The following is a 26,960-nucleotide window of genomic DNA, read 5'->3' on the forward strand; positions in this document are numbered from 1 at the left end:
CATTGGCTCACTACCTCTGTCAGGTTGCACATTCACTCTTTGAAACAATGGGGTAAGTTTCTCTTCCCCAACAACAATCAGATGATTTCTATTTAAATATACCCCCAGTGTGTCTAGGTATGAAGATTAGAAAGGCCGATGTGGCCTCACGTGGTCTCGGGTAAACATGCAGGATAAGGCAAAACCGTACCCTGGATTAAGTTTGTAGGCATAATCTTCTATTTTTACCATCTTATGTCTCTATGCATAGCAGAGTGTCTGTATGATGAAAGTCAGATGCATTGTTGGAAAGGGTATGCACAGAAGAAAGATGATTAGATGTCCAAAGCTGTCAATCAAAACAGAGAACCACCTTCGCTCCACCTCTTAGTAACATACCATTCATTCTCTTGGGAACCATAATTGGAGCCTTGAGTATCCTCACCTATGCCAGTCTTGACAGTGTGTTCCTCTCCAATCTGTCACCACTTCCCCCGATTAGAGTTACTTGGCTATGGTCTGTGTGGTTCAGCTGAAATGCTGACATGACACACACTTCTAACAGCTCTGGCAGTAATACAGACATGCCTTTAGTATACACTTTAAATCCCAAACAATGTAGGTAAGGTTAGTTTGTAGAAGGAAGCACCCATGCTTGAAAGTGATGTCTAATTGAGTGGCAGTGTGACAAATGAGAGATTTGACAGGATATCAACTCTCATGAGGAGAGGGAAGGCAAGAGCGGTGATGTAAGAGAGCAGCACAGAAAGAGAGGGGTGGGGCAGACTTCCCTGGGCAGTTTTACTGAGATATGTGGAAGGTGAAGACAGAACGAGCCAGGGAATGAGAAGTAATCAGAAGATTAGAACAGATTGCATAAGTTCTGAGGCCAAGCAGAGCAATTCAGTCAGATGCTGATAGAAGCCAGTTCTAATCAGTCAGTTTGGAGAGGAGTTGGAGTCAGAACAGCTGTGTTGAACCAGCCAGCTGGAGTTCACAAAGAACTAGAAAGGTGAACCTATTCAGCAGTAAGTCTCTGAGACGACAATTATATCTGGTAAGTTACATTTACACAAATTGGTGTGAGCTCTTCTTTTTTAACATCATGTTAATTTATTTAAACAGTTAGACATCTGCAATGGTGACTTCATCCTCCACTTCTGGCTCAATATAGGTGGAAGTAATCTGCTTAATAATCTCAGAAGGACAGTGTAAACCATTGAATAGCTTGCAGATCCTCATTTGGAAAAGATTTCGCTTGGGATCTTCACCACAAGGTGTTTTTTCTGGTAGTGATTCTCAATGTCTCGGTATGCATGCACATCAGCCTTTTCACATTCAGATTCTTTTCCTTTGCGCCTTTGATCAAATCTGCACAAATCTCCAGCGACTTCACATTGTAGGTGGTGAGCATGACTCAAATTCAGTGAACTGCCAGCCTCCTCAGGCTCCAAGGGCTTCTTTCCCGTAATCTTTAAATGCCATGGCAGAGGCATGGCTTCCTGACAGACTTACTCTTCAGCAGGAGTGAACAGCGGTGAGTCAGGATGGAGCAGACTGTACAGCGCTCCACAGCGTGCACCACTCTCAGAGAGCTCAGCCCTTATTTTCAATTCTTTGGATAAAAGGCCAAAACCTAGAAATACCTGCTGCAACCCTGACAGCTCTGACCATCAGTAAGAAAGGCAGCAGCTTCACAGGTTCTGGGATTAAAATGTAAGCATTTTTGCATGGGAGGGGAGTTCTTCTTTGGTATATCATCCCAAGTCTAGCTGATATTCAAAGTCATTCCTGTCCAATATTGTGAAACTTATTAGTTGAGAATGGAAGGCTTCTAGATGGGGAGAGACAAGACTCTAGGTCCTTGGCTGTATGGGCTGGCTTTGTGTGTCAATTTGACACAAGCTAGAACCATCACAGAGAAAGGAGCCCCCCTTGAGGAAATGCCTCCATGAGATCCAACTGTAAGGCATTTTCTCAGTTAGTGATCAATGGGGTAGGGTCCAGTCCAGTGCCATCCTTGGCCCGGTGGCCCTGTGTTCTATAAGAAAGCAGGTTGAGCAAGTCACATGAAACAAACCAGTGAGCAGCATCCGTCCATCAGCTCCTGCCTCCAGGATCCTACCCTGTGTCCCGACTTCCTTGAGCTGAGAAGGGCAAGTGGAAGTGTAAGGCAAATAAACCCTCTCTCCAAGTTGCTTTCTGGTCATGGTGTTTCATCACAGCAACAGAAACCCTGACTAAGGCACTTGACCAAGAAGTGTGTCTGTGTGCGAGGCGATGTAAAATGAGTCTCAGCCCCCCCCCCCCTGCTTTTTTTGAGGCAGGATTTCATGTCACTAAGGCTGCCCCTCAAACCCAGTATGGAGCTGAGCCTGATTTTGATCTGATTCTTTGACTTCTATCTCCTGAGTGCTGACATGCACTCAGGTATCTTACCTGATACCTGATAATCACCAATCTCTTTCTTTGATTCTGCAGCTGTGGGCAGACTTGTTCCTTGAAGAGAAGCTGGAGTGGATTCCTTTTCTACTAGCCCAGACCTCACAAAACTGGCAGACTCAGTTTCCTCCTTCTTGTGGGATTATTCTGTTTGCTTTGGGTTTCTCATTAAGTTAACCATCTCCCCAGATCTAGACATTTTAGTCCCCAGCACTTGAAACCCATCAGCCTAAGAGCCACTCACTTCTAATTCTCAAAGGGATTCTAGAGAGAAAACACTGAGCATGGCTGCTGAAGTCTCCCCTCTGTCCTCACATGTTTGAACCTGTCCTGCTTCTCCATGGCAGCTTTCTGACCTGATGCCTGCCTCCACATTTCACCTGCTGAAGTCTGGTATATTTGGTGTTCAGAGACCCAGTTATACATTCTGGGCCTTCAAGAGAGTGATGGGCTCAGAGACAAACTGCTTTCACTAGCTGCCCAAGCACTTAGCCTCAGGAGAGCAATGAGGATTAGTATGGGGGTTGGAAAAGGGCTATTCAAGGACTTCTTTGGTCTCAGTAGACTGGAGAACCTTCACTTTCAGCAGGCCCTAAGATAAGATACTCACCCCCCCCACTAACCTATGAACTTGGGCTTATAAAGGAGGGGGATCCAGTTAAGGGTGCATCCTGGGCAGAGGGTCCCAGGTATGAGACTTAGCACTGCACTGTCATCAAGCTCAGGTATAACACCAGGGAAAGGGCTGTTTTCTGTCAGAATAGAACCATATGTTGTTACATGTTCTCTATTCCAAACCTCCCTCACTCCTGTTGAGCTCTCTGCTGGACCACCCCTTGGAGAATAACCAGCCTTGACCCTGAACGTCCAGTCTCAGGTAGACAGCTCAAATACTCAGGAACAATCCAGGAACAGAGAGGCTGGAATAGTTCTGAGGGAGGCGACAAATCCCTGGGCTGTAGTCTAAGGCCCTATGTGAGGTCACAGATCCACACCTTAGACTTTGGCCAAATTTATGTCTTTCATCAGAAGCAAAGCTGTATGAAAACAGGGTGACTGCATTTCTTGTGAGGGTCCTGTCAACGGCTTTAGGACGGGGTCTGCAGCTAGGCACAATGGACTTTGGAGCTGGGATTTTCTGGGCACAGTGTCCCCCTCCCTGTACCAGGGAGATAAAAGTCAAGATGGATTCAAGATGTTGTGCAGTGAGTCCACACTAGCTGGAGGCCAATTCTGACTTCATCTGCTATGGGTCTTGGTCAGCAATCATTCCCTTGCCTTCCTGGACATCTATAATCACCATGTGGTCACCATCCACCTATGGTTGGTGATCACTGAGATGGATGGTTGATGAGTACAGCCAGGATGGGTATGGCATGATGGAGAGACACAAGGAGAGGAGAGTGTGGTGGTTTGGGCATGGCGGGTAGGATGATGGGGAGGGAAGAGGAAACAGGTTAGAATCTCATATCTGTGAGTATACAGTCCTCTTTGTCTCTTCCTCTTTTGGAAACCCCATCCTAGGATCAAGTATTTGGTTTACTATCCCCAGAGTGGCACATGCTCTCAGGACAGAGGTAATCAGAGACCCCCTTGTTCTGTCCCCAACCACAGCCCCTTAGAGACTTCAGGGAGTCCTGTACAGTCCAATCAGATTCCTGGGAGATCTGATATTTGCTTTCTGCCAGAGAGAGCATCTCTTCATTCTGGGTCAGAAACCAACCAAGTCAGACATGGGACATTTACTGTCGTTTTACCAGTGGGAGAATGGAGGCAATGTGGTGGTCAGAGTCCGGAGTCTTAGTCAGGGTTTCTATTCCTGCACAGACATCATGACCAAAAAGCAAGCTGGGGAGGAAAGGGATTGTTTAGCTTACATGTCCACATTGTTGTTCATCACTAAAGGAGGTCAGGACTGGAACTCAAGCAGGTCAGGAAGCAGGAGCTGATGCAGAGGCCATGGAGGAGTGCTGCTTACTGGCTTTCTTCCCCTGGCATGCTCCGCTTGCTTTCTTATAGAACCCAGGACCACCAGCCTAAGGATGCCACCACCCATAATGGGCCCTCCCATCCTTGATCCCTAATTGAGAAAATGCTTTACAGCTGGATCTCATGGAGGCATTTCCTCAAGGGAGGCCCCTTTCTCTGTGATAACTCCAGCTTGTGTCAAGTTGACACACAAGACCAGCCAGTACAGACAGTCCATCAATCCATGCCCTTGGACTTCCTGGATCTAGCCATGCATGAGTTTAGTCACACGAACCGGTAAGTATTCTTTCTTGCCTTTTGCAACTGAGCGAAGTGGAGGGTGATGGTTGGGTGATGGAGGGTCAAGCTCTCCATTTTAATAGAAACCAACCCTATAGTCCTCCCCAGGCCTCTAGTACTCATGCTGACGAGGGCGAAAGTTTTGTGGCAGAGACTATAACCTTGGAATGTCTTATAGGTGTGCTGAGTGGACACATCTGTGCTATAGCCCAGTGGTCAAAGGTATACCTAGTCTCCAAGCGCAGCCTGACTAGGCTTTGGCTAGACAAGGGCTTCTGGGCACCAGAGAGCTTGGGCTTAGGAGATACCATGTAGCTAAGCAGAACAGAACCCAGGACAATGGATCTTCTCCCTCTGCTGATAAAGCTGTAGTCTTCTACTCATATCCAGTCCTTAGACAACCATGCTAGTGTCAGAGGATGCAGACAGGAGCAGCTGAGCATGAGTGTGAGCTGTTCCTGGGTGTGCAGATGGGAACCCTGCATGCAAAGGGTCCTGGTGTGGGCACATAGGCTGTCTGAGTAAATGTGTAGGAAGGAGGAGGGAGTTATGCAATGGTGCTGCGTATACGCATGTGGTTTGAATATGAACACAGGCTTAACCTGGCGATGGTGAATGTTGCCCATGGTGGCCACGGACTGCTGTTGCCTCACTAGTCTCTTGTTCTTTCTGCCTTTGCTTTGGTGAGGCCTGGTGCTCAGCTGTGGCAGAGGCCTTTGGTTGCTATCCAAAGCTTGGGACTTTCTGTGTCCATCCATAATGATTCAGTCACGTTATGGCTTTGTCTGCCAACAGCTGTGGCTTCCGGGTATGAAGTCCTCCTCTGATCAGAAGAGCCTGCATGGCAGGAATCAACACTCACTCCATAAAGGGCAGCCTCCAAACAGCGCTGCCAAGAGCCAGGTATGAGTGACACAGACCTGTCACATTCAGAAGCCTGACTTTGAGGCCTTCAAGGCATGGTGTGCCCCATCTCTTGGGTTGCCAATGGGAGAATTCGGTGGCCCGTATTCTCCCAAGCTTTCTTCATCCCTCTTTCCCCTTGCCTTCCATTCCCCTGAGGCTATTTCCCTGACCAGTACTTTTGATAGTATGGCTGTGTTCCAGGGGCTGGTCCCGCTTCCTCCTGGCATAGCATCCGAGTGATAAACCATCACATGCTATCTTTTAGGGATTCCAGGCGCCCAGCTGTTCTCCTTGGGCCCTGTCCCTGGCAAAGGGAGGACTCAGACTCCTCGTCGGAATGTGCAGAGCCTTGAGCATGATTCGCACAGCCCAAGGAGTATGTAGATAGAAGAGACAGGGAGAACCAAGAGGCTGATAGTTCCAGGGGTTTAGTCTTTAGAATGAGTATCAGTGTAGGTGGTCCCGGTGGGGGTCAGCATGTGGCTGGACAGACACCATCACCGTAAAGGAGGAAGAACCTCACAGAGGAACATATTAGCAAATAGAACAGAGGGGCACGTGTTTTTGCATAGAGAGGGGAACAGAGCCAACAGGAATTGTCAGAAAATGAGACCCAGGGAGAGAGTCTCCTCTAGAAAATCAGCGGTATAAAGACAAGCCCAGGATCCAGATGTCAGTTCAGGCTCAGCATACAGCTGTGAGTGTCCTTTAAAAGCCTAGGCAGCAGTGGGCTTTAAAGTAAACCGGATTTCCTCCTCCTCCGAGGGCGGGGTCTGTGACAAATGCGCAGCGGCAGCAGAGAGCCACCAGGTGGCAGTGTGTGCTTGAGTGTGGCCGGTGCTGGACAGCAAGCCTACATTTTGCCAGCAGGGAAATGGGATTTTCAGAAGGAACCTGTGGGTCCCTGTCTCATAATACCCCAACACCCCCATCTGCCTCACCTTGTTCAGGCTCATGCCCCAATTTTAGGGTGTGATTTTGGGGTTCTCTATGCTAGCTGAAGGAAAACATATCCGAGAAAGACAGTCTCTGTGTAAAAGGGGTGACCAGGCAAAGCCTCCCTCTGAAGGGCAATAGGAAAGACGAGTGTTTCTGCAGAAGGGAGCAAGGAGCTTGTTCCTATCTATTTTCCTCAAAAGGAGAAGGCTTTGGAGGACTGAAGGCCAAAGGTAGTACCTTGTGTATGTGGAGTCAAGATCTGAAATTGGTGGCTCATCCTATCTTGCTTGCATCAGACAGGTCTCAGAAGTGGCACCATGTTTCATGAGAAGGGGACTGGGAGATGGCTTAGAAGGTAAAGTGCCTGCCGTGCAAGCAGGGCGATCTGAGTTCAGATCCCCAGTAAGACATAAAAGTCCAGGTGCAGTAGCATGGGCTGGGAGGTGGACACAGGAGGTTTGGAGGACTTGGGTGGCCAGCCAGTCTAATAGGGGTCTCCAGGAACTAGGGGGGCAGAGACGGGAGGATTGCCAGCTGGACTACAGAGCAACATCTTGTTTCAAAAACCCAAATACAAGCAGAGAAACAAAAAGGAAATCCTGAGATTGTGCAGACACACCCCTCCCTGCAAGAGCGCCACTTGGCGCAAACTTGAGGAGCAGCCAGCTGGGCGTGTCAAAGGTCAGAGGCAGACTCAGACCGCTTGTTCAGAGCTTTCTCTGAATTTGCAGGACCAGGAACCCCCAGGGCGCCCATACACTCACTCCTCGAAGGCATTACTTCTTTCTATATCTTTGTTGATAATGAGCATTTATTTTGAGTACAGGAAAGATACATTGTTGCTTATTCAGCCTCATCTAGGAAGGAGAAAAGCTGTTTTGTAGATCCCTCCAACATGTTGAGTAGGCAGGGATTTTTTTGTCCCCTGCCACTTTCCAGAGCTCTAGAAACAGGCTGTGTTTCTTAAGAGTCTCATCTCTGGGGTGCATTTTAAAGGCTGTACAGTACAACAGACAGACATTTTTTTGCCTAGAAAGCAGAACACCACAAAGGTGGGCAGAAGTGCTTGTAAACAAGGTTCCCTCCCCCAAGGCCTGTGAATCCAGGGTGCTGCTCGCAAGATGCTACAGAACCTGTGGGCTGGGGCCCTTTCGGCTCTACATCAGAATAAATGCTATTTCTATATAAAATAAAAATCAAAATAGCCATCCTTGCCACCCCTCTGCTTAGGAAAGGGATTGCTGAATTTTCTTAGCCCTTCATTGGAGGAATTGAATGTGGGAGGGGGATCGGTAGGGATAAGTCTGCTGCTTTGGGATGACTGACAGAGGTGGGAGTCGGGGAGGCAGGAGGTCAGCGGCACTGCTGACAGAATACTCCTCAAAGGTGCTTAGCTTTGGCAAGCTGGGTCTTCAAAGATCACCTTGTCACCTTGTCTTTGACGGAGACTGCTGGAGCTCACAGGCTAATATCTGAGCCTTTCTCCAACTGGTTGTCTCCACACACTTGCTTCCACGATGGGATGTTGGCAGGAGACACTGGTCTTCTCATAGTGACATGGAGTTTTTTGTGGGGTACATTTGTGGTTTTTTGTTTGTTTGTTTTGTCTCTGCATATGTCCCAGAGAGGCAAGGCCAGAACTCATCAACTCAGTTCCCAGTTGTGAGTTGCCACCCTGGCTGACAGCACTGGCTTGAGACCTCTTAGACTCAGGCTGCCAGCACTGGCTGGGCACTTACTGAGCAGTGGGCTCTTGTATGCCTCCTCTGAGTAGTGTCTAGGCAGCATGGGGGTGGGGGGCACCCGTACCTTGTTTTCCTTGAGCTCTCGTGGCACAGACATAAGAGCTGTGATACTCCTCCATGACACATGCCCAAGGGCCTGTCTCCCCCTGAAACTTAGGGTGGGTGTCTGAGCTAACCCCACTAGCACCGCCAAACTGAGGACATTGAGACAGGCTAAATGGGCTGTGAGGACCTCCAGGTCATGCCTAAGCTACCAGACCTGTCTTTCTCCACCTTGTAAGTGGCAGGATGGTGATGTTGTGGCTCTTCTGCCCTGGAGTTGAGGGATAGGCACAGTGCACAGTGGGACCTCATTGGGACCTGTCTCAGCTCCCAGTAGGATAAGCCCTGGGGTAGATGTTATGGTAGGAAGCTGACCAAGCAGTCTCTTCAGGAGAATCAGATTGTAGCCACAGCCTAGAGGAGGCTGGGGAGAGGGTAGAAAGTAGGGCTTCCTCTCACCTCTACCCAGCACTGTTCAGAGAGGCACTACCACCAGGCACCAGGCTGGGGAGGAAGAGATACCAGGTAGGGAACGCTTCATCTAAAGAAAACCTTCCCAGGTGAGTTTGTGTGGTAGTGGGACCTGTGCATATACAGGTGTCTACATATGTGTGGGATGTCAGTATATATTTGTGGTCATTTATATGCATGTGCATGAGTTGTGTGTGCACCTGTGTGCCTGGAGGAGACAGGGTAGCCTGGAATGACCGACCAGTGGGACGCATGGACTCGGTCACTCACACAATCCTTTCAGGGCTGGGGGTTGGAGCCTGGGTTGGGGTGAGTGAGCCCTGGGAGTTACTTGGCCGTGGTTCTGGTCCCGGCAATGGCAGCAGGTCAGATGGAGAGCCTCCTCCACACACGGCTTCATAAGGTGGCAGCGTGTCCATGGAGACAGTGTGGAGGCCACTCTGGCCCTGGGTCCTCTGCTCTTGCTGATGGTAGCTGTGGCTGTGGCTGCTGTTTGAGTCAAGGGCGCCATTCAGCATGAGGCAGGAATCTGTCATCGAGTAGGGTGGTGGTGCATCCGTGGGGACATACAGCTGAGTGGCTCCTGGTCCCACACACTCCTCATAGCTATGACAGAAGAGTTTCCACTCAGGGGTTAGAGGTTCCAAGGCCTTAGGGCAGGTGGAAGAGTCTATAGTCTGTGTGGTGAGGAGCTGCTCTCATTGTGAAATAGAGCCAGCCTCACATATGCTGGCTCCCATGAGACCTTCTGGTCCCCAGGGAGGGCAGTCTGACACCCTTAGCTGGGTTAGACTTTACTCTCATATCCAATGTGAACCTGAGCAAGTCCTTACACCCCTGCCTCTCTCTCTAGGGTTTAGATTCCCCAGAGCAAGAGCAGCTCCTGTCTAGGGAGGAGTCCCAGCCTGGGCATGGTGAATGGGCCCAGTAGGACCCCCTGAGATGTCTCCACTGCTGTTTTCTAGATTTAGGAAGGAGGAAGGAGTCACTGGGGCCCCTGAAACCATAGCTGTAGGGCTACAAGCATCTTCTGCTCCTCCCAGAGCCTCTGGTGGGAGGGAAATGACATATTTACCAGGACCAGGGTCTGGGAGAACCCAAATGGTTAAGAAGGCACTGTAACTACACAGGGTCCAGTGCCCCAGCGAAGGCTAGCCATGATTTCCATCCTAATGAATGGCTTTTGAAATCTGGAGATCTAGATGCCACACACAAAGGGCAGAGGCCTAGTGTTTAGCACGCTTCCTTCTGTATTCTTCCATTGTCCTGGCCACTGCCCTTGTGTCTCCTGACACAGTGGATTTTACTCCTCCTTCGCAGGCACTATGATTTCTTTCCTTGTGTAAAGTAGGATGGGTCAATTAACTGGATTTTTCTTGGTGCTAAGAAGGCACTGTGGGTAGTACTGAGTGGACCAGAATCTCAGAGCTCCAGAAGGTGTGCCCTGAGGACATGCCAATCTCCCTGTTCCCCTGGGAGCCCAGCTGGTTTAGCCTGAACGGGGAAGGAATTGAACTCTAGTGGGTACCCCTCTGTCCTTGTGGTTCATCTAAAGGACAGGGTCAACAGGTGCTACTTCGATGGATGCAAAGGTATGGGGGGATAGAGTCTGGGAGGAGGTGGGGCTCTCTGTGAGTCAGAGCTATCTAGGCTCACATCAGATGGGAGTGGACTGCTGAGAGTCCATCCTGTCTGGGCCAACTGAGATCAGGACCTAGACGGGCTTACAGCTAGAGTGTGCAGCAGGTCAGGCTTGGGACTGACTGTGAGAAGGAAGGACAGGACTTAAAACAATGCAGAGGCCAGGGTGAGGACTGGAAAGGCAGGCTGATTGCACAGCACACAATGGAGACCCAACCAATGACAGGGGCTAGCCAAGTCTGGGGAACTCTGTGGCTACAACCACAATGTATGAGAAAGACTGATCTTGGGTTGGGTGTGGTTCCTGGTGTCATGCACAGACACTCAGCATATTTTCCTCCCTGAATGAATACCGGTTCCATAGTCATGATCCTAAACACCCCACTATTCTTGTCCCCAGGGAGATCCCTTAAGGAACTTACTGGGGCTCAGGAAAATTGTCGTGAGACCACAGCAAAATGACAAGGTTTCTCTCCCCATCACCCATCAAGCTGAAGAAGGAAGCTGGTGTCCGTGGTGTCTCCCAAGTCATGTCTATCCTCAAAGGGACTTGCTTGGTTGGAGGGAAGAGGCCGTGGCCAAGCCAACTGGAATCCTTTTGTATTTATACATGGGGAGCTGAGGTTCTTGTCCTGGGTGGGAGATCTTTTCATCCAGGGGACCCCTGTTCTCCCCACCATGGTGCCTCCTTACCCTGGTGGAGAATCTGGGTACAGCTCCCGGAGCACGGTGACATCCACTTCCCCCTCAGAGCTGATGTCCAAGGGCGGGGGCCAGTCCTCAGCAGGGCTACAGGCGTAGGGCATCCTGTGGCTGGAGTGGCTGTGTGTGTGTCCTCCAGATGCTGCAGAGAACAGAAGGACAGGCTGTGGTAGGGATTTCCCGCAAAGTAGCCATAGTCTATTCAAGGTTCGGAGATTCCCACATGACCATCCCCTTACCGGACTCAGCTGCTTCTATCCCAAACAACACCACCAGAATGTGAGCCCTGTAGAGTTCTGGGAGTGGGGTCACAGAGAGGAGACTAGGCTGGTCCTATACTGGGAGCTTCCAGGGTGGATGACAGTTTAGCCCAGTGTAGTGATAGCACTAGATGGTACCTGCTAAGCTTTGATAAGTTAACTTGGTCATACCCTCTTCTCTCCAACTGAGCAAGTCCCCCTGAGGATGGAAATGACTCGGGAGATGTCATCAGGATGCTAGTACAGGACTTCGGGAGAAGAGACAGGTGTGCTTAGCACACATGTGACTCCAGAGATCAATTCCTAGTCTCCTACAAACCTCTCCTAACTTTTGGCCCAACAATTTTCCCATCCATGGAAGAACCTGGATGAGGAACCATATCTTCAGGTCCAATTCCAGGGTTATTCATGGGAATTAAGAAAACTCTCAGATGAGAATATTATGGGTATAACTATTCATTATTGGTGGCTCTGCCTGGCTGGCAGGTCACGACCCTTATTTTATCCCCCATATCGCCTGTATCTTAAAGGTCTTTCTATAATGAATACGCATTACATTTCTACTAGAAGAAAATAAACCCAATAACAGGTTGTGAAAAAGGAGATGAGGTTTATTCCTCTTCAGGTGTCAGCTGAAAAATAGAAACTTGGAAGGATGTGAGAGAGGAGAGCCAGGGGGAATGAGACAAAACAACAGAAGCTAGCTAGAGCCACTGGGCACTGGAGCTGGGGTCCTGCACTGGTAGCACCGCCCAGAAGGATCTCTGGGCTCCCACAGGGTGGGATCCACTTGCAGAATGGAAGCTGGAGCTACCCCTGGCTTGGGAACTGTAGAACTCATCCTGGTTCTATTTGAGACTTACCACAAGGTCAATCCTTCCATAGCCTCTGAAAAACCTCTGGGGTACAGGTGGGGTGGACTACACACAGGTCCTGCTCTCATGGGTGTCACCCCTGTGACTGAGGCAGGAGGCGAGGATCCTGGTTTACTTTGCTGGTAGGGATAAGGAGGGCTGGGGATACCTCCCAAAGGAAGTAAACAGCCTTTGAGAAGCCGGGAAGCTTCAAAACAATGGCTGGGCAGAGGTAACACATGTGTAAAAGGGTGGGTGCTAGAAGAGCATGAGGTGCTTGGGGGTGGGAGGGGTGGGAGTGGGGGTGGGGCAGTAGGGGCTGAGTGGGAGGAGCAGGAAGGCAGGAAGGATATGTTGGGTCTGCCAGGATAGTAGACAGTTAAGGTAGTACCTGGGCTCCTCGTGGGAACATAGGTCATGCCAGCCTGCTCTGGGCTGTATGTACCCTTGACTTGTCTGCTAGGGAAAGCTTGGCTCCTGCAGAAACTTGGGGCCTGGGCTGGCTGAACTTCCTTCTCTATCCATGCAAACCTGCTGACTTTTCTTTCTAGTCCTAGCTGGCTCAGAGAGCATGTCACTAACTGGCTGTTTTCCATTGCCACTGCTCTCAGTCTTGTCTAAGATTTGGCCTTTTGTTTCTCTCTAGACTTCCAGAGGAGCAACATCTAGGTCCAAAGGGCCTTTGGCATTCAAGTGTCTGCTGCACCCAGCCCTAAGCCTATAGGTGACCCTTTAGGGCTGTGTAGGGGTTAGGGTTAGGGTTAGGGTTAGGGTTAGGGGGTGAGTGTACCCAGGTCAGCTACTCAAGGCTCGCATCTCTAGTCTATCTCTTGCAAGAGGGTGACCCCAGGACCATTGTTCAACTGCTCAAGTTTGGATCAGCAAACTGAGAGGTGGAAGCACAGCTAGCCACTCAAGACTGTTGGGAGGAGGATTTTGCATGATGAGATTATGCAGAGGAAGCTCCAGGAATCAGCAGGTGCTCTTTCCCACCAGTCCTCGGTGCTAGCTTCAGGGGTCCCTTAACTGCTAGTTCTCCTGTTTCCTCCTCCTGCCTTGAATGGGGAAGGCCCTGCAGGTCAGCTACAGTGATAGGCCTCCCTTTTCTCATAGGGCAGGTGGTTTCTAGTCTGGGTAGTGGCTCTGGCTACCCCATGCATGCTCCTGTGGGCCTTGTTCCTGCCATGTAACACTGTCTCAGAACGGAACCATTCTGCTTCATGGGTGGTCCTTGCCAGGAATAAGATGGAGTCAGGTGGCCATATAAAAGTCCATGCATTCTGACCAGACGGACACTCCTGGGACTGGTTCCCCCTCTCCCCAATAACCACCAATGTATGACAAGAAACCCCCACAATGATTTTTCTTTGTGGGCTCATATTTTCACTGCTTATACCTTCCATCATTGAGTCATTCATCTATCTGTATAAGTTCTCGTCCTATCTCCACTCCCACCTGGACCTCAAGTTCCTATTAACTCACCCAGATCATCTATCTCACTCAAGCGTATGACTCAATTCACTTGTATATCTATCCTCTATACCCATTCATCTGTTTCTCCATTTGTCTATCCATCCGTCATGCCTTTTATCCATCCATTCCCTCTGCCCGCCTATCCACCGATCTATGCATTCAGTCCTTTATGCGCTATCCCTCTATTGGCCTATTCCACCCACCAATCCGTCTCTCCATCTCTTCATTCACCCACCCATCCATCCTTCTACTCATTCATTTCTCCTCTCGTCCATATCTCCACCTACCCATAACCCATCCCTTGTTCATCCATCTACTCATCTACATACTTACGCTTCAATGGAGCATCCACCTATCTACCCATTTCTCCATCACCCACCTCACCCAGCCTTCTGTCTTTTACTCATTCATTCTTATTCATCTCTCTACTCACTCATCTTTCTATTTGTCCATCCACATATCTCTCTACCCATCCACCCACCTAACCATCTTCTATCCATCCTATCATCCACCTGCCCTACCTACTCACAAATCCCTCTATCTCTCCATCCATCCATATCTCCATGCATCCATGAATCCATGCATCCATCTATCCATCATCCATCCATCCATCCATCCATCCATCCATCCATCCATCCTTGCATCCATTCATCCATCCATCCATCCATCCATCTATCCATCCATCCATATCCATGCATCCATGAATCCATGCATCCACGTATCCATCCATCCATCCATCCATCCATCCATCCATCCATCCATCCATCCAATCTTGCGTCCATCCATCCATCCATCCATCCATCCATCCATCCTTGCATCCATCCATCCAGATGCCATCTGGACCAGTATCAGCACAGCATGACCCAACAGTGGCAGGGGCTGAGGAATGTGGCACACTTTCTGTCTGGCTTTTAGCCTCTGTAGATCCTTCTCTTGGTAGACCACAGGCCTGTTCATGCTGTGGGACATGATATTGAACACTTGTGCACTCTCCCTATAGACCAGGATACTTTCCTGACCCCACAGCAGAGATTCTACCCTCTGGGCAACTCCTTAAGTCATTCCCAGTGGCAGAAGTTGTATGACTCAAAGCTCACCGTGGTCCTGCTCGTATTCTCGGTGTCGGCGTCGGCGGTGGCGGTGGTGGTGATGGTGGCGACGATGACGATGGTGGTGTCTCTGGATCCGGGCCTGTCTGTCCCTTCTGATGCTTCCCACAATGATGGTAATGCAGGAGAGAGTGATGACCACACCTATGACAGCGCTTGCCACCAACACTGGAGACACCAGCAGGTGGCTGTGCTCAGAGCTCTCGGAGAAAGTGGTGGGGTAGAAGTAGCTGGTACGATTGTATCGTGCTACTGTGGACAGAGAGAAAGGACACTCAGCTGGGTTCTAGGCTGCCACCTTATCTCAAACCTGATGTCCTGGGTTTAATTTATCTCTAAACAAATGGAGGATAGTCAGGGTCAGGCTTCTTTTCATCCTGGTTGTTCCTGCTGTGGGAAAGAGAAGCAGGACTCCACCCAAGTTCTTGTAAGGGCTTCTGTTGTAGGTTATCCTACTTCATTTCCTCTGCCTCCTCATAGGCAGGAAAACTCAGGACAATGGACCTGCTCAAGGCAGAACTGAGGCTCAAACCGAAGAATCTCTAGACCAGGATTCTCTTTTACCAAGATGCCTAAAACATCTTTACCGAAGTCTTGGGAAGGGGATGGGGATGTACAGAAGGCAAGAGTATAAGGACTTGGGACAAGTGTCTCAAGGAGGGGTCAAGTTAGCCAGAGTAACCACAGGCACCTGACCAGGCTCAGGAATAGCTCATTGGTGAGTCCCACCGAATTCCTCCAGCTCACTGAGGGTGGTGGTCCAAGTATCCCTTATCACACGTATGTGTTCCTAACTTCTGGACAACCATGGGACACAGATTCTCAGACTTATAGGACATCAGGGGCATGGCAAACATGGGAAGAGGGAAGGTAGGTCATGTCTGGATCCCATTCTGAGAGGGGTTTCCATTTGTCTGCCCACAGCCCATGGTAGGTATGCCTGTTGCTTAGGACTGTATCCATGCCTTGCATTTGGTAACTCTTTGTGTCCTTGTGTCTAGCAACCAGACTGGGTGTATCAGAGGTGCCTACTGTGTATATGATGTGAGTGGTTCCAGACCTGAGAACAGATGGGAGAGTGCTGAGGAGGGTTCAAGTTGCTTTGAAGCATTGAGGCTTCTGTCTTGGGTGGTAATCAAGTAGAGTGTGAATGGAAATCTGCTTGGGTAACCAAAGAAAGGCTTTTCATTCTATGTCAGGGTCTCTTGATCCACCTTTCAACGGTGGCTGCTTTTCTCTTCAAATCTCTTCCCAGCACTTCCCTCAAAAATTCCACTCAGTCACCTCAAAAGCCCCAGAACACAAGGACAAGTGGGTAAAGAAAGAATTCGGGAGTTTATCTTGGACTTGAACATGTCTGGCAGCATGTTGGCTCACGATGGGGGCTTTTGCAGCTCAGTGGTCATCATCAGTAGTGGGTAGGTCACTGTTATCCCTGCCTGATCCCCTGGTGGGATGTGCATTCCATGGTCCTTGCTAGGTATGCATGCCTCTCTTTGGAGTGTTCTCTCTCTCTCTCTCTCTCTCTCTCTCTCTCTCTCTCTTTCTTGCCCCTCCCTTTCTCCACCCCTCCCCCCTCTCTCTGTATGTATATATGCATGTGAGCACATGTGAACATGGAGGTGTATGCATGTGGAAACCTGAGGATGTCGAGGATCATTCTCTATCACTCTTCTACTGCATTCACTGAAGCAAGGTCTCTCAGTCAAACTCAGAGATTACCGGTAGGGTTGGTTTCAGTAGCCAGCTGACTGGAGATTCTCTGTCTCTAACTTCTGAGGCTGGGATTATATGGCCTCACAACCCACCCAGCATCTATATGGGTTTTGGGCATAATAACCCATAAGAAACTGCAGGCTCCAAGCTTGGGTACAAATGCTTTAATCATGCTCACACTTCTTGACACTCTGACAGAGAGTGTGGATGAAAATTGATTCTTGGGATTCTATGAGGGCAAATGCAGGCCAGTTTTCAGAAGCCCTACTATGTGTAGGCTCAGTGCTTAGATCTCACTTCTTAGAAGTTATTTTCATCCAAATCTTCCCACTTTGTGTGAAGACACTGAGACTAAAAGCTGTTAGATAGCTCAAGTGCCATTAGGTAACTGAGGCAGGCTCTCTGTGATGTAGTTCCCTCACTAAACAAGTCAGGAGGAGATGGAGAAGAAGCTGGCAGGGGCATTAAAACAACAGGAAAGGGAAGATAGAACTGAGTTATGTAAGAATGTGAGTAATTTAATTCTCACTGGGATTAATGTATAAATGTGAGATAGCTGTGGCAAGATGTATATGACAAGCCTTAGAAAAATCACCGACTATGGTGGGAAATCTTTTAATGGAGTCAAAACATTACACTATAAAGGATTCAGTTATAGCAAAAAGGAGAAATGGAAGACATGAAACACACAGACAAAAGTGAAATGGCATGTGTAAACACAGCTGTATCAACTGTCATGCTGAATGTGACCTGTTAACCAGCCTGGCCAAGGGGCAGAGTCTGTCAGGCTGGGCAACTGTCTGTAGGCATCTCACTCGGGAACCAGAATTAAGAGTGAAGCAATGGAAAAAATATATACTGTGAAAACAATTATAAGATTGCTTGAGTGTCTGTAATCACTAAGAAAAAAGAAACTTTAAAACAGAAAGTCATTAGAAATAAAAGGGGCTTCTTATAATAAAAGGGTTAATTTTTCAGGAAGCCACAAAAGTTATAAACATATATTCACCTAACAACAGAGTTCCAAAATACAATAAGCAGGGGCTAAAAACATAGAGGGAATAGACGTAGTACAACAACGGCTGGAACTTCACTATTCCATTTTCTATAAAATTAGGTAGAAGCCAGGTGTAGAGGCACATATCATAAACCCAGCAAAGGAGAATCATGAGTCCAAAGCCAGCCTGTGTTACATAGTGAACCACAAACTAACTAATGAGATAACCAACCAACAAATGAACAACTAAGCAGAGAAAAACAGAAAATACAAGAGGAACAAAATTATAACAAATTGGACGGAACATACACCCACAACACTCTGCCTGACAGAACACGCATTCTTCTCCAGCACAGTGGAATGCTTTCCCGAATGAGCTGTATGCCAGGATGTAAGATAAACTACAATTTATTCTAACTGATCAAAACTATACAAAGTATGTTCTTTGACTACGAGGAAGATTAGAAGGACTAACATCAAGAAATTTGTGAAAATAATAAATATGTAGAAGTTACATAACACACCAATAAATTAATAACAAGTCAGAGAGAAATGCATAGGGGAAATCCAAACATACATTAAGGTGAGTTTGAGTGAACCCCTGTGCGATGATGCTAATGCAGTGGCTAGGGGGCATTTACAGCATCAGGTGCCTATATACTTTTAAATATGGCCGCACATCAATGAATAGCTTCTCCCTGAGAATGCTGGAAAGAGAAGGGCAGACTGGAGTCTGTGTAAGAAGAAAGAAGAGAGATTAGAGTAGAAATTTGTGAAATAGAGACTCAAAAGACTTAAAGATGCACAAAATAGATGAGTCTTAAGCTAAAAAGATCAAGTAAAGGAGGGTGGAAGGAGAAGGTTCAGAATACTATAATCAGAAACAAAAGAGGGAACATTACTACAGACCTTACAGAAATACCGGTTTCAAGGAGAACTGTGAACAATTAGATGCCAGCAAATTGGATATCTTGCATGAAATGAACAAACTTTTAGAAATACTCAAAGCTGGGTGAATAGACCTGGGATAAATCAAAACCTCTAAGCAGATTTATCACTGGTGAAGCAATTGAATGACTAATAAAAACAATTCCACCAGAACAATCCAGCAAGAGACTGCTTCATTGGTGGATTGTACCAAACATTTAAAGAATAAATAACTTCAATGGATACAAATTTTTCAGTTTGGAAAATGAAGAAAAAAGTTCTGGAGAGGATAGTGATGATGTTGTATAGCATATGAACAGACATAATACACTTCATCTGTATAGACAGAATAATTAATATGTATAATTGTTATATAAGTATGAATATATATATGTATATGAAATAATGCCAATTTTCACAGAATTCTTAAAGACACTAGTATAGAGGAGAAAGTTTATCAACTTATTTTGTAAGGCCATGTTTACCTGGATACAAAAACCAAAACAATCCAATATTTATAGAGCAAAGCCTCCTGCTACAATGCTAGTGAAATGCATTGCTTGACTTCATGATTTCTGATTTGGTGAACAGTTCTTGGATACGACAACAAAAGCATGAGAGATCAAAGGAAAACAGATAAACATAACATTTATAACCTGTTTGTACCAAATGGGACTACGAAGGACTGGACAACACAATCTGCAGAATGGGAGAGAAATGTTCGTGAGTCAGATATCTCAGAGCATGTGAGAGTCTAGAATATATAAAGAGCTATCACCACCCTGGTAATTTAAAGATTGTACCATTAGAGGTAAACCATGATCAGAATAGACATTTCTCCAAAATACAACTGGCAAGTAAACACAGGAAAATGTGCTGGGTATAGTGGCACATGCCTTTAATCCCAGCACTTGAGGAGCCATAAGCTGGCAGATCTCAGTGAGTTTAAGGCTAGCCTGGTCTACATAGTGAGCTCCAGTACAGCCAGAGCTACAGAGTGAGACTGTAGTGGTTCGAATAGGAATGACCCCCATAGGCTCATAAATTTAAATGCTTGGTCATTCGGGAGTGATACTACTTGACAGGGATTAGGAGGTGTGGTCTTGTTGGAGTAGGTGTAGATTTGGGGAAAGTGTGTCTTTGGGCTTTCAAATGCCCAAGCCAGGTCCAGTGTCTCTGTCTCTGTCTCTGTCTGTCTGTCTGTCTGTCTGTCTGTCTGTCTCTGCCCTGCTCGTGCAGATCTAGAAATAGAGCTCTGAGCTCCCTCTCTAGCACCATGCCTGCCTGCATCCCACCATGCTTCCTACCATGATGATAATGAACTAAACCTCTGAAACTGTAAGCCAGCCCCAGTTAAATGTTTCCTTTATGAGTTCCCTTGGCCATGGTGTCTCTTCACAGCAATAGAACATTTGAACTTAGAGACCCTGTCTTGAAAACAAGCAAGCAAACAAACAAACAAATAACAACAACCCCTCCAAAACAACAAAAAACAAACAAAGAAAACATACGGAGATTCAAATAGCTATAATCAGTGGGACCAATAACACCGAGTACTGGGGAAGAAGGAGCATCTTCTAGACTGCTCAAGGGAATGCATAGGATATTGCCTGTTTTCCGAAAGCACTCTGGTCCTTTCCAAATGTAATCTCAGATGACCCAGCCACTATTCCCTAGGCATATACCAGGAAAACATGTCTGTGCAAAATTAATATTCAAAACAATACCATTATAGCCCCCAAAGAACACAGAATACAGCTTCTTCTTTTTCAGTCTTTAGACTTTTTCTTAAAAGCCACATCCTCAGAGAGTACTGATTTCAGAGGTCCCGTGGTAGTTTTGGTAATTGTGGATGCTTTGGGAGGCAGGGCTTCACGGGAGGTCTGTAGGTCACTAAGATGTACCCTCCCTGTGAGGTTCTGGTGGACTCTCTCACTTTCTGCTCTGACTAGAGATGTGCGTGCCGACACGCAGTCTCTACCCATTGTCACTCATGTAGTGAGGTGGCCAAACAAAACAGGTTGACTTTACCTGACACTATAGAATATACAGTGTGTGCTTTCTCCAGATGATGCCACTACAGTCTCTGAATGCCTCACTAGCTCATGTGTTTACTTAGTCATTATGATTCTGTGTCTTCATGCTCCTTGCCTACCTTACTAGTCTGTTAGCCCCTTGAACGCAGACCTCCCATCTGTCTTGCCTAACTCACTAGATCTGCAGCACGTGATCAAACATCACATAATAGATGCTCATTAAATATCTGCAGGATGACTGAATAAACTGCAGTGGACTTGGTTGGCTCTCTGTTTTCTATTAGGCTAGAATCCGGTTTCTCCTCTCTTTAACAGCTTGAATTTTAGATGAAGTGCCAACTTCTCATTTTTACTGTCAGCTATTGTTTTCTGTCTTTCTTCATGATACACAGATGAAAGGTGAAACTCCCCTGCACTTGCCTGCACCCCCGTTCCAAAGGGATTATTTTAAGTTGTGCTACCTGACCTCAACGTAGGGCTAATCTGTAGCATACCTTCTACTATTTCATGTCTATGCCTGTGACAGGCACTACTAATCAATCATGATTCTCCTTCCTGTTTGACAGCCTTACTATCCTTTTCAACAGGGCACTCCATGCAATGACTTAAGCTGCCTAGAGCTGGTCATGAATGGGTGCTTTTGGCCATCAGTTATTTTGTGTGACACATGCACCATGCTGTCCCATCCAAACTAATGGCCATGCTCTTGTTCTTACTTCAGAGTCAAGGGGAGGGACTGTGGCATGCGGGGGTGTGCACTACTAGGGAGCTTAGGGCAAGAGTCTTGCTCCCAGTGGGACTCTAGGCTATCCCATTCTGAACCTAGATGTGGGGACGGCTGGGAGCACAATAGTTATAGCATGATCTAAATGAGATGTACACAATACTAGAAAGCTCTCACTGTCAGGGTGGCAGGTGCCTAAACTGTAAACAGAAGGGTATGTGTGCATGTTTGTGTGTGTGCGTGTGTGACTGCACATGTGCATCTATACCCTGTTTCCTTTACTCAGTGTGCAGAACTTACTGCCGACAGTGCTAGCCCCATGGGGCAACCTTGAAGATGTCCCTCCCTCCACCTGCTGCAGCAGGAAATGAGAGCCTTGCCTTGCCCGTGGACTCCAGGCTCATTATGAGTTGGGTGGAAGATGGCATCTTCCATGCCTGTAGATGAAGCCAGTTGGCACCAGTGTCTCTTGCATGGCTGGCCGGGAAATTAATCTTCCAGTCACCACCATCCACAGAGGAGGCTCTGCTTTGAATTATGAGAGCAACTCTGGCAATTTCCAAACTCGGGACCATTTTATCAAGAAGATAAATTTGACTGCAGAGCAATAACATGACAGTCCCCCTTCAAACTCCCTCCCCCCAGCCCCTGCTTCTCTGTCCCCTACATCAGCTATGGCAAGGGCAGAGGAAGAAGCTTTGTCTTCTTCTTTTCCAGGCAACTTCTCCAAAGGTACCCAGGGCCAAGTGCATACCACTTCACCATGTACATGGTTCCCTGCTATGTCACCATTCCTCAGAGTAGGTGGTGGCTATCTCTACAGTAGTGTGGCTCTACCAGATCATTTCATTTAATTCAGTGATAGGATCCCTGGGGAAAAGGTAAGGGAACAGCCACAGGGAGATTAAGGAATCTCCTCAATGTTGTAGAACGCTACAGAAAAGGATCAGAGCCAATGGGAAGCCAGAGCCCCTGCTCTACATTTTGATGAAGGTCTGTGGACACCAGGTGCTGTATCCTGGGAGCCCAGGGTTTCTTGCAAAAAGAAAATTTCTCTTAAAATGATGCCTGGCTTTCAGGCTACTTTCTGTGTTGTCAGGCTGTGATCTAGGCTTACTAAGGCCAAGTTAGCAGACCATTGCTGGTGAGATACCAAGTTTCCAGAGGTGGGAGCTCATGTGTCTCAAGCAGGTACACGTGGAAGGGGGAGTTGCGTAGGACTGGGCCATGCGCCACTGCTCTGTGGGTGTTCTACCTCTGGATTTATTCCAGAACATCTGGAGACATTCTGGACTGCAGAGTGGGACTTGCAATTACTGATCATACTGTAGCTTTAACAAGATGAGCATTTGGTACACAACAGGCAGTTGACACGTTCTCTGCACAGAGGTTTAGCTCATTTAAACCCCCAGAGGCAGGTGTCTTTCCACACAAGATAAGGAAGCAGAGGGTCAGGGCTAGTCAAAGGGATAGAGCAAGGGCTTGGGACAGATTGTGATCTGAGAACCCGTGATCTGAGAAGCCTTGGTTTGGAGTCACTGGAGAATGGGCACACAGCCTTTCTGTCTGTTACTCTCCTCTGCCCAGGGCTAGATCAGACAGGAAGCCCAGGAGCCTATGAATGGCACCAAGAGTGATCAGTGACTCAGGGGTCTGTGTGCCTAGAGGAGAATGAAGGAGCTGCTCTCTGTCATTCTTACGCATTGGCCCCTCTTCCTGTCCATCATTCATCAAACTCTCCAAGTCTGATTACAAGGTCCACAGATACGTGCAAGCCAGAGTATGCACATCGCCGATGAACAAAGGGAGTTCATCAGGCCTTGTGGGAATTTTTGTTTGATTTTACTTTGTTTCTGTTTTGAGACCCTATGTATGTATAGGGTCTTTGTACGTAGCCCAGGCTGGCTTGGAACTCACAATTCAGTTTCAGCTTTCCAGGCACCAAGATTACAGGAATATACATCATGCCCAACTGTAGGTCAAATCTTGAGGAAGGAGTTCAAATCTAGGGAAGATCACCAGTTCATGATAAACTGGTCTAGCAAATTGCACTGCACAAGAACTTTGGGGCCCTGATGAGGGTCAGGGCGTGTGAGGAATCACAAGAAGTGAAGGCTGCAGAGAAAACTGATGGAGGGTGGCCAGGAAGACACCATGGGGGCTCTTAAAAGTCAAACCAAGAGGCTGTCCTTTGCCTGTGGGCAAACAGTGGCATTGTCAGAGTGTTTTAAGGGTGACTATGGGCTGTAAAATGGGAGGTAGACAGGCCAGAGGCATGATGGGAGGAAGGAGACTTGTAAAGAGGCTGCTGTATCTAAGCATGGATCTGGTGATACAGGATGTTGAGCATATGCTCCCACACCATGCAGGGCAGACCACAGACCCTGGCTTAGGCAGATGCACTTGAAGCCACAGCCTAACACTTCAGAGATTTTCTTGGCTCCATCAACCTGTCTTATGAACAAGCTCTGGAGACATCCTAGTAATCTCCTATTATGCAGATGGGGTTCTGAGGCCTCACAGGGCTCAGGTGGTGTCACTAGTGTGTCACTGGTGGCCACTAGTGTGTCAACCAGGTTCTGGTGCTTCTGGGTTGATGGTCCAGGAATGAGCTGGGATTCATAATAGTTCAGAAGGTCTTAAATAATCTGTGTGGATACCACTGTTACCCCATTTACAGATGAAGACACTTCACTTTGGGGGCTGAAGTAACAGGCTTAGGATCAAATGCCAAGTGCATGTAGGTCTGGGATGTAAACCAGGGCTTACCTGGTTCGTGAAGCAGTGAGGTACAGAAAAGCATTATACTTTGCCTGTGGATTTTCCTTCAGAACTTTATGCTCCAGAAGTTGGGACCTCAAATCACAGTAGTGAGTGGAGGTGATTTTCAAGAGGGCAGGGCTCAGTGGAAGGGAGACAGGTCATGGACCATTACTCTTGAAGGTACTGGTCTTGGAACAAATTAGGTCTTATGGGAGTAGGTTGTAGGATTGTTATGAGAGAATTAATGTTGACCACTCTCTCTTCCCCCCTCTCTGTCCCTTCCTCCCTCCCTCCATTCTTCCATCCCTTCCTCTCGAGGATTTTAGTAGAAGCCAACGCCAGTGTCATACATCTACACCCTCAAGCCTGTGAACCAAAGTAATTATAAACTAGCCAACTTCAGGTATTTTGTTTGTCAGCAACAAATAGACCAAGACATCGGGAAAAGAGGATACAATGGAAGGGATCAGTATTTGTTCTATCCTGTCTCTAAGACTCATTTATTATGTGACTTTGGGCATAGTCCTCTCTGGACCTGCTGTCTGCCATAATTGTTCTCCCTGCAGGATGGATAGGTGAGGTTAAGAGGGAAGAGAGGGGTTGACAACCATGAAGGGAGATAATGAGATTCAAGATCCCTGTTAGCCTGAGTGCTATGGAGTAGTATGGAGAACTTAAGCAGGTCAGGGACACTGTAGCAGACCCTGCTACTAAATCTAATGCTGAGTACAGCATTTGGGCAGCCAAAGAGTCTTAATGAGCACAGAGAATACTCTTTCTAGCCCTAAGCTATCTGAGCCTCAGGGATATGGAGAAGGCACAATGACAGCAGGATGCTGAGTCAACATTTTTGGACCATCCTCCCAGGCCCACTGTCCCAGAGATTCTGGTGAGAGAAAGAAGGGGAGGAAGCAAGGATGTAGATCTGACTGTCACAAAAATTCCTAAGGCATTTGTCACAGGTGCACTTCCCTGCGAAGGTCTGGGCTCAGCAGGGCATCCCTTCATAACAGAAGTGGGCAGGGTAGCCATGCAGTCAGTGGAAGGAATAGAGGGAACATAGTACAGGTGTCAGCTTCCTCTACTTCCTATTGGCAGGTCCCAGCTTCCTGCAGGGAAGTGCAGAGGACAGAACTTGTTGACTTGGACTCTTTAACATCTCCTCTCCTGCTGCCTTGAATAACATCTCAGCTCACTTGCTGACACCCAGCCATGGAGTAGATGCTTCAAGAGACTGATATGAGGATGCCAGAGGGCTTGACAGGTCAGAAATGTCTCAGAGAGGACATAAGGGGTGGCACGCAGAACAAGATGAGAGGCAGGAGGACCAGGGACAAAACCACAGAGGAGTTAGGTCTTAGAAGAGCTCAGGGCACTCCAGGGGAGAGCGGGAGTGTCACCGCAGACCACGGTGGGGGTGTGTGTGGTGAGGATAAGCTACTTGCTGCTCAGGATTCTTCTTAAAATGGAGTTGTACCTCTGCAAGAAGTCAACTCATGGCCTATCAGGGTCTGTTTGTGATGTCCGGAGTGGGGGCAGATTGTGGTAGAAAGCAATGAAGTATAAGGTTGTCTACTTCACCACTTCTCTATTAACTAATGAAGCCTTCTCAGGCATTATCTATCTAGGTGGCGCCTTAGTATCTACTTAGTAACCCACTTATCTACACATCTATTTACCCACCATCCATCCATTTATCAATCTTTCCATCCATCATTCATCTATCCATTTGTAAACACATCCCTTTACCAACCCACCATTACTTGTTTGTTTGTTCATCTGTCTAAACATCTACTCATCAATTATCCATCCACCTACCTATCATGTATCTATCCATAAATCCATCTTCCCACCTACCTATCATCCATTAATTGAGCCACCATTGTTTAACTATTTAACCTTCATTCCCTCATCCATTCATTTATCTATCCATCTATCTACCTGATGCATCCATCCATCCATCCATCCATCCATCCATCCATCCACCCACCCACCCACCACTGGGTAACCTATTCATCCATTATCCATTTATTCATGCATCCTGAACCAATACCCACTAAGTGCTTATTTCATGCACATTCTAGGCTTACACCATCACCATGAATCAGACTGAAATGAACCTCTGAAACTAGACAGCGAGAGATCTCCCAACAGATGTTGTGGCACAGAGACGGGGAGACTCACTGTGTCCGTGGAGCCTCCTGGTCCCACTTCAGCAGAGCATCCTGCTCCCATCTGGTCTACAAGTCAGAGTTAACAGGAGAGCATGCCATTGTGAACCAGAAGGTTTTCAACCACAGTGTTCAGATATAATTGGGAAAATATATGCGACCACCCACAAGCCTTTAAAGATTCTCTAAACAGGAGCCCAGAGTGATTTATTCTACTATTAGGACACATCCTGCCTCTGAAATAAACACACTAAAATGAGCTCAGATGCCTCTCCACATACCTCAATCCCATATCTGTGCCATTTGGCCATCATTCCTTAATACTTTATTACTGGCTTGTAGAAATATTTATTCATGGGCTGGAAGTCCACTGAACCAATTTCACAGGCCAATTTCCCCATTCATGAGCCAGCTGCTGTTACAGACCAGAGCTGTGGTGGAAGAATATACTTGTCTCAAACCCAAGCCAGCTCTCATTTCCTTGCTAGACCCATCAGTGGCTTCAAGGGCTTCCTATTCCTTTTCCTCTCTATCTAGAGCCGGCTCCATATTTCTTCTCTCTTCCCCAGGGCCGCAGACTGAACCCATTACCTGTGCAAGTGTCCTGGACAAGCACTCTCCCACTGAGCTACACCTCCAGCCAGAGAAGCCAGGTTCCTAAATATTGGTAGAGTCACTGTGTATGCTGGATACGTGGAGGTGTGAAGCTGGGCCAGGAAGCATCGTAAGTGTCAGGGTGAGGGGACTGGCTGGGGCCACCCATCAGCCAGGAGATCAGCTCTAACTTGCCAACTC

At 47.6% G+C, this 26,960-nt stretch overlaps 1 protein-coding gene, 1 long non-coding RNA gene and 1 pseudogene across 9 annotated transcripts in view; 1 reads left to right on the top strand and 2 right to left on the bottom strand.

Moving 5' to 3' along the window:
- The first annotated feature begins 797 nt into the window (after positions 1 to 797).
- Positions 798 to 26,960, top strand: part of LOC147998767 (uncharacterized) — a 32,370-nt gene continuing 6,207 nt past the window's right edge. The window contains exons 1-7 of one of the 2 annotated variants that reach the window (XR_015643716.1): positions 798 to 1,036; positions 1,502 to 1,695; positions 2,461 to 3,298; positions 4,525 to 4,686; positions 5,485 to 5,592; positions 25,093 to 25,258; positions 26,735 to 26,889. This is a non-coding gene — a long non-coding RNA (uncharacterized LOC147998767). The remainder of the gene's footprint in view (positions 1,037 to 1,501; positions 1,696 to 2,460; positions 3,299 to 4,524; positions 4,687 to 5,484; positions 5,593 to 25,092; positions 25,259 to 26,734; positions 26,890 to 26,960) is intronic. The other variant, XR_015643717.1, reaches the window with a different exon arrangement.
- On the bottom strand, positions 1,105 to 1,475 carry LOC147998768 (small ribosomal subunit protein uS10 pseudogene; annotated as a pseudogene).
- Bean1 (brain expressed, associated with NEDD4, 1) overlaps positions 7,315 to 26,960 on the bottom strand; it is a 52,932-nt gene continuing 33,286 nt past the window's right edge. For 5 of the 7 annotated variants that reach the window (XM_087594779.1, XM_087594777.1, NM_001434578.1 and 2 more), the window contains 3 exon segments: positions 14,820 to 15,083; positions 11,127 to 11,277; positions 7,315 to 9,398 (listed from right to left, as the gene is read on the bottom strand). In XM_087594779.1, the coding sequence (XP_087450905.1) occupies positions 9,059 to 9,398; positions 11,127 to 11,239 (453 nt within the window). In that variant the 5' untranslated portion in view covers positions 11,240 to 11,277; positions 14,820 to 15,083 and the 3' untranslated portion in view covers positions 7,315 to 9,058. 7 annotated transcript variants of the gene reach the window in all.

The sequence above is a fragment of the Rattus norvegicus genome, chromosome 19 (assembly GCF_021556685.1).
Source record: "Rattus norvegicus strain SHRSP/BbbUtx chromosome 19, alternate assembly SHRSP_T2T, whole genome shotgun sequence".
NCBI lineage: Eukaryota > Metazoa > Chordata > Mammalia > Rodentia > Muridae > Rattus > Rattus norvegicus.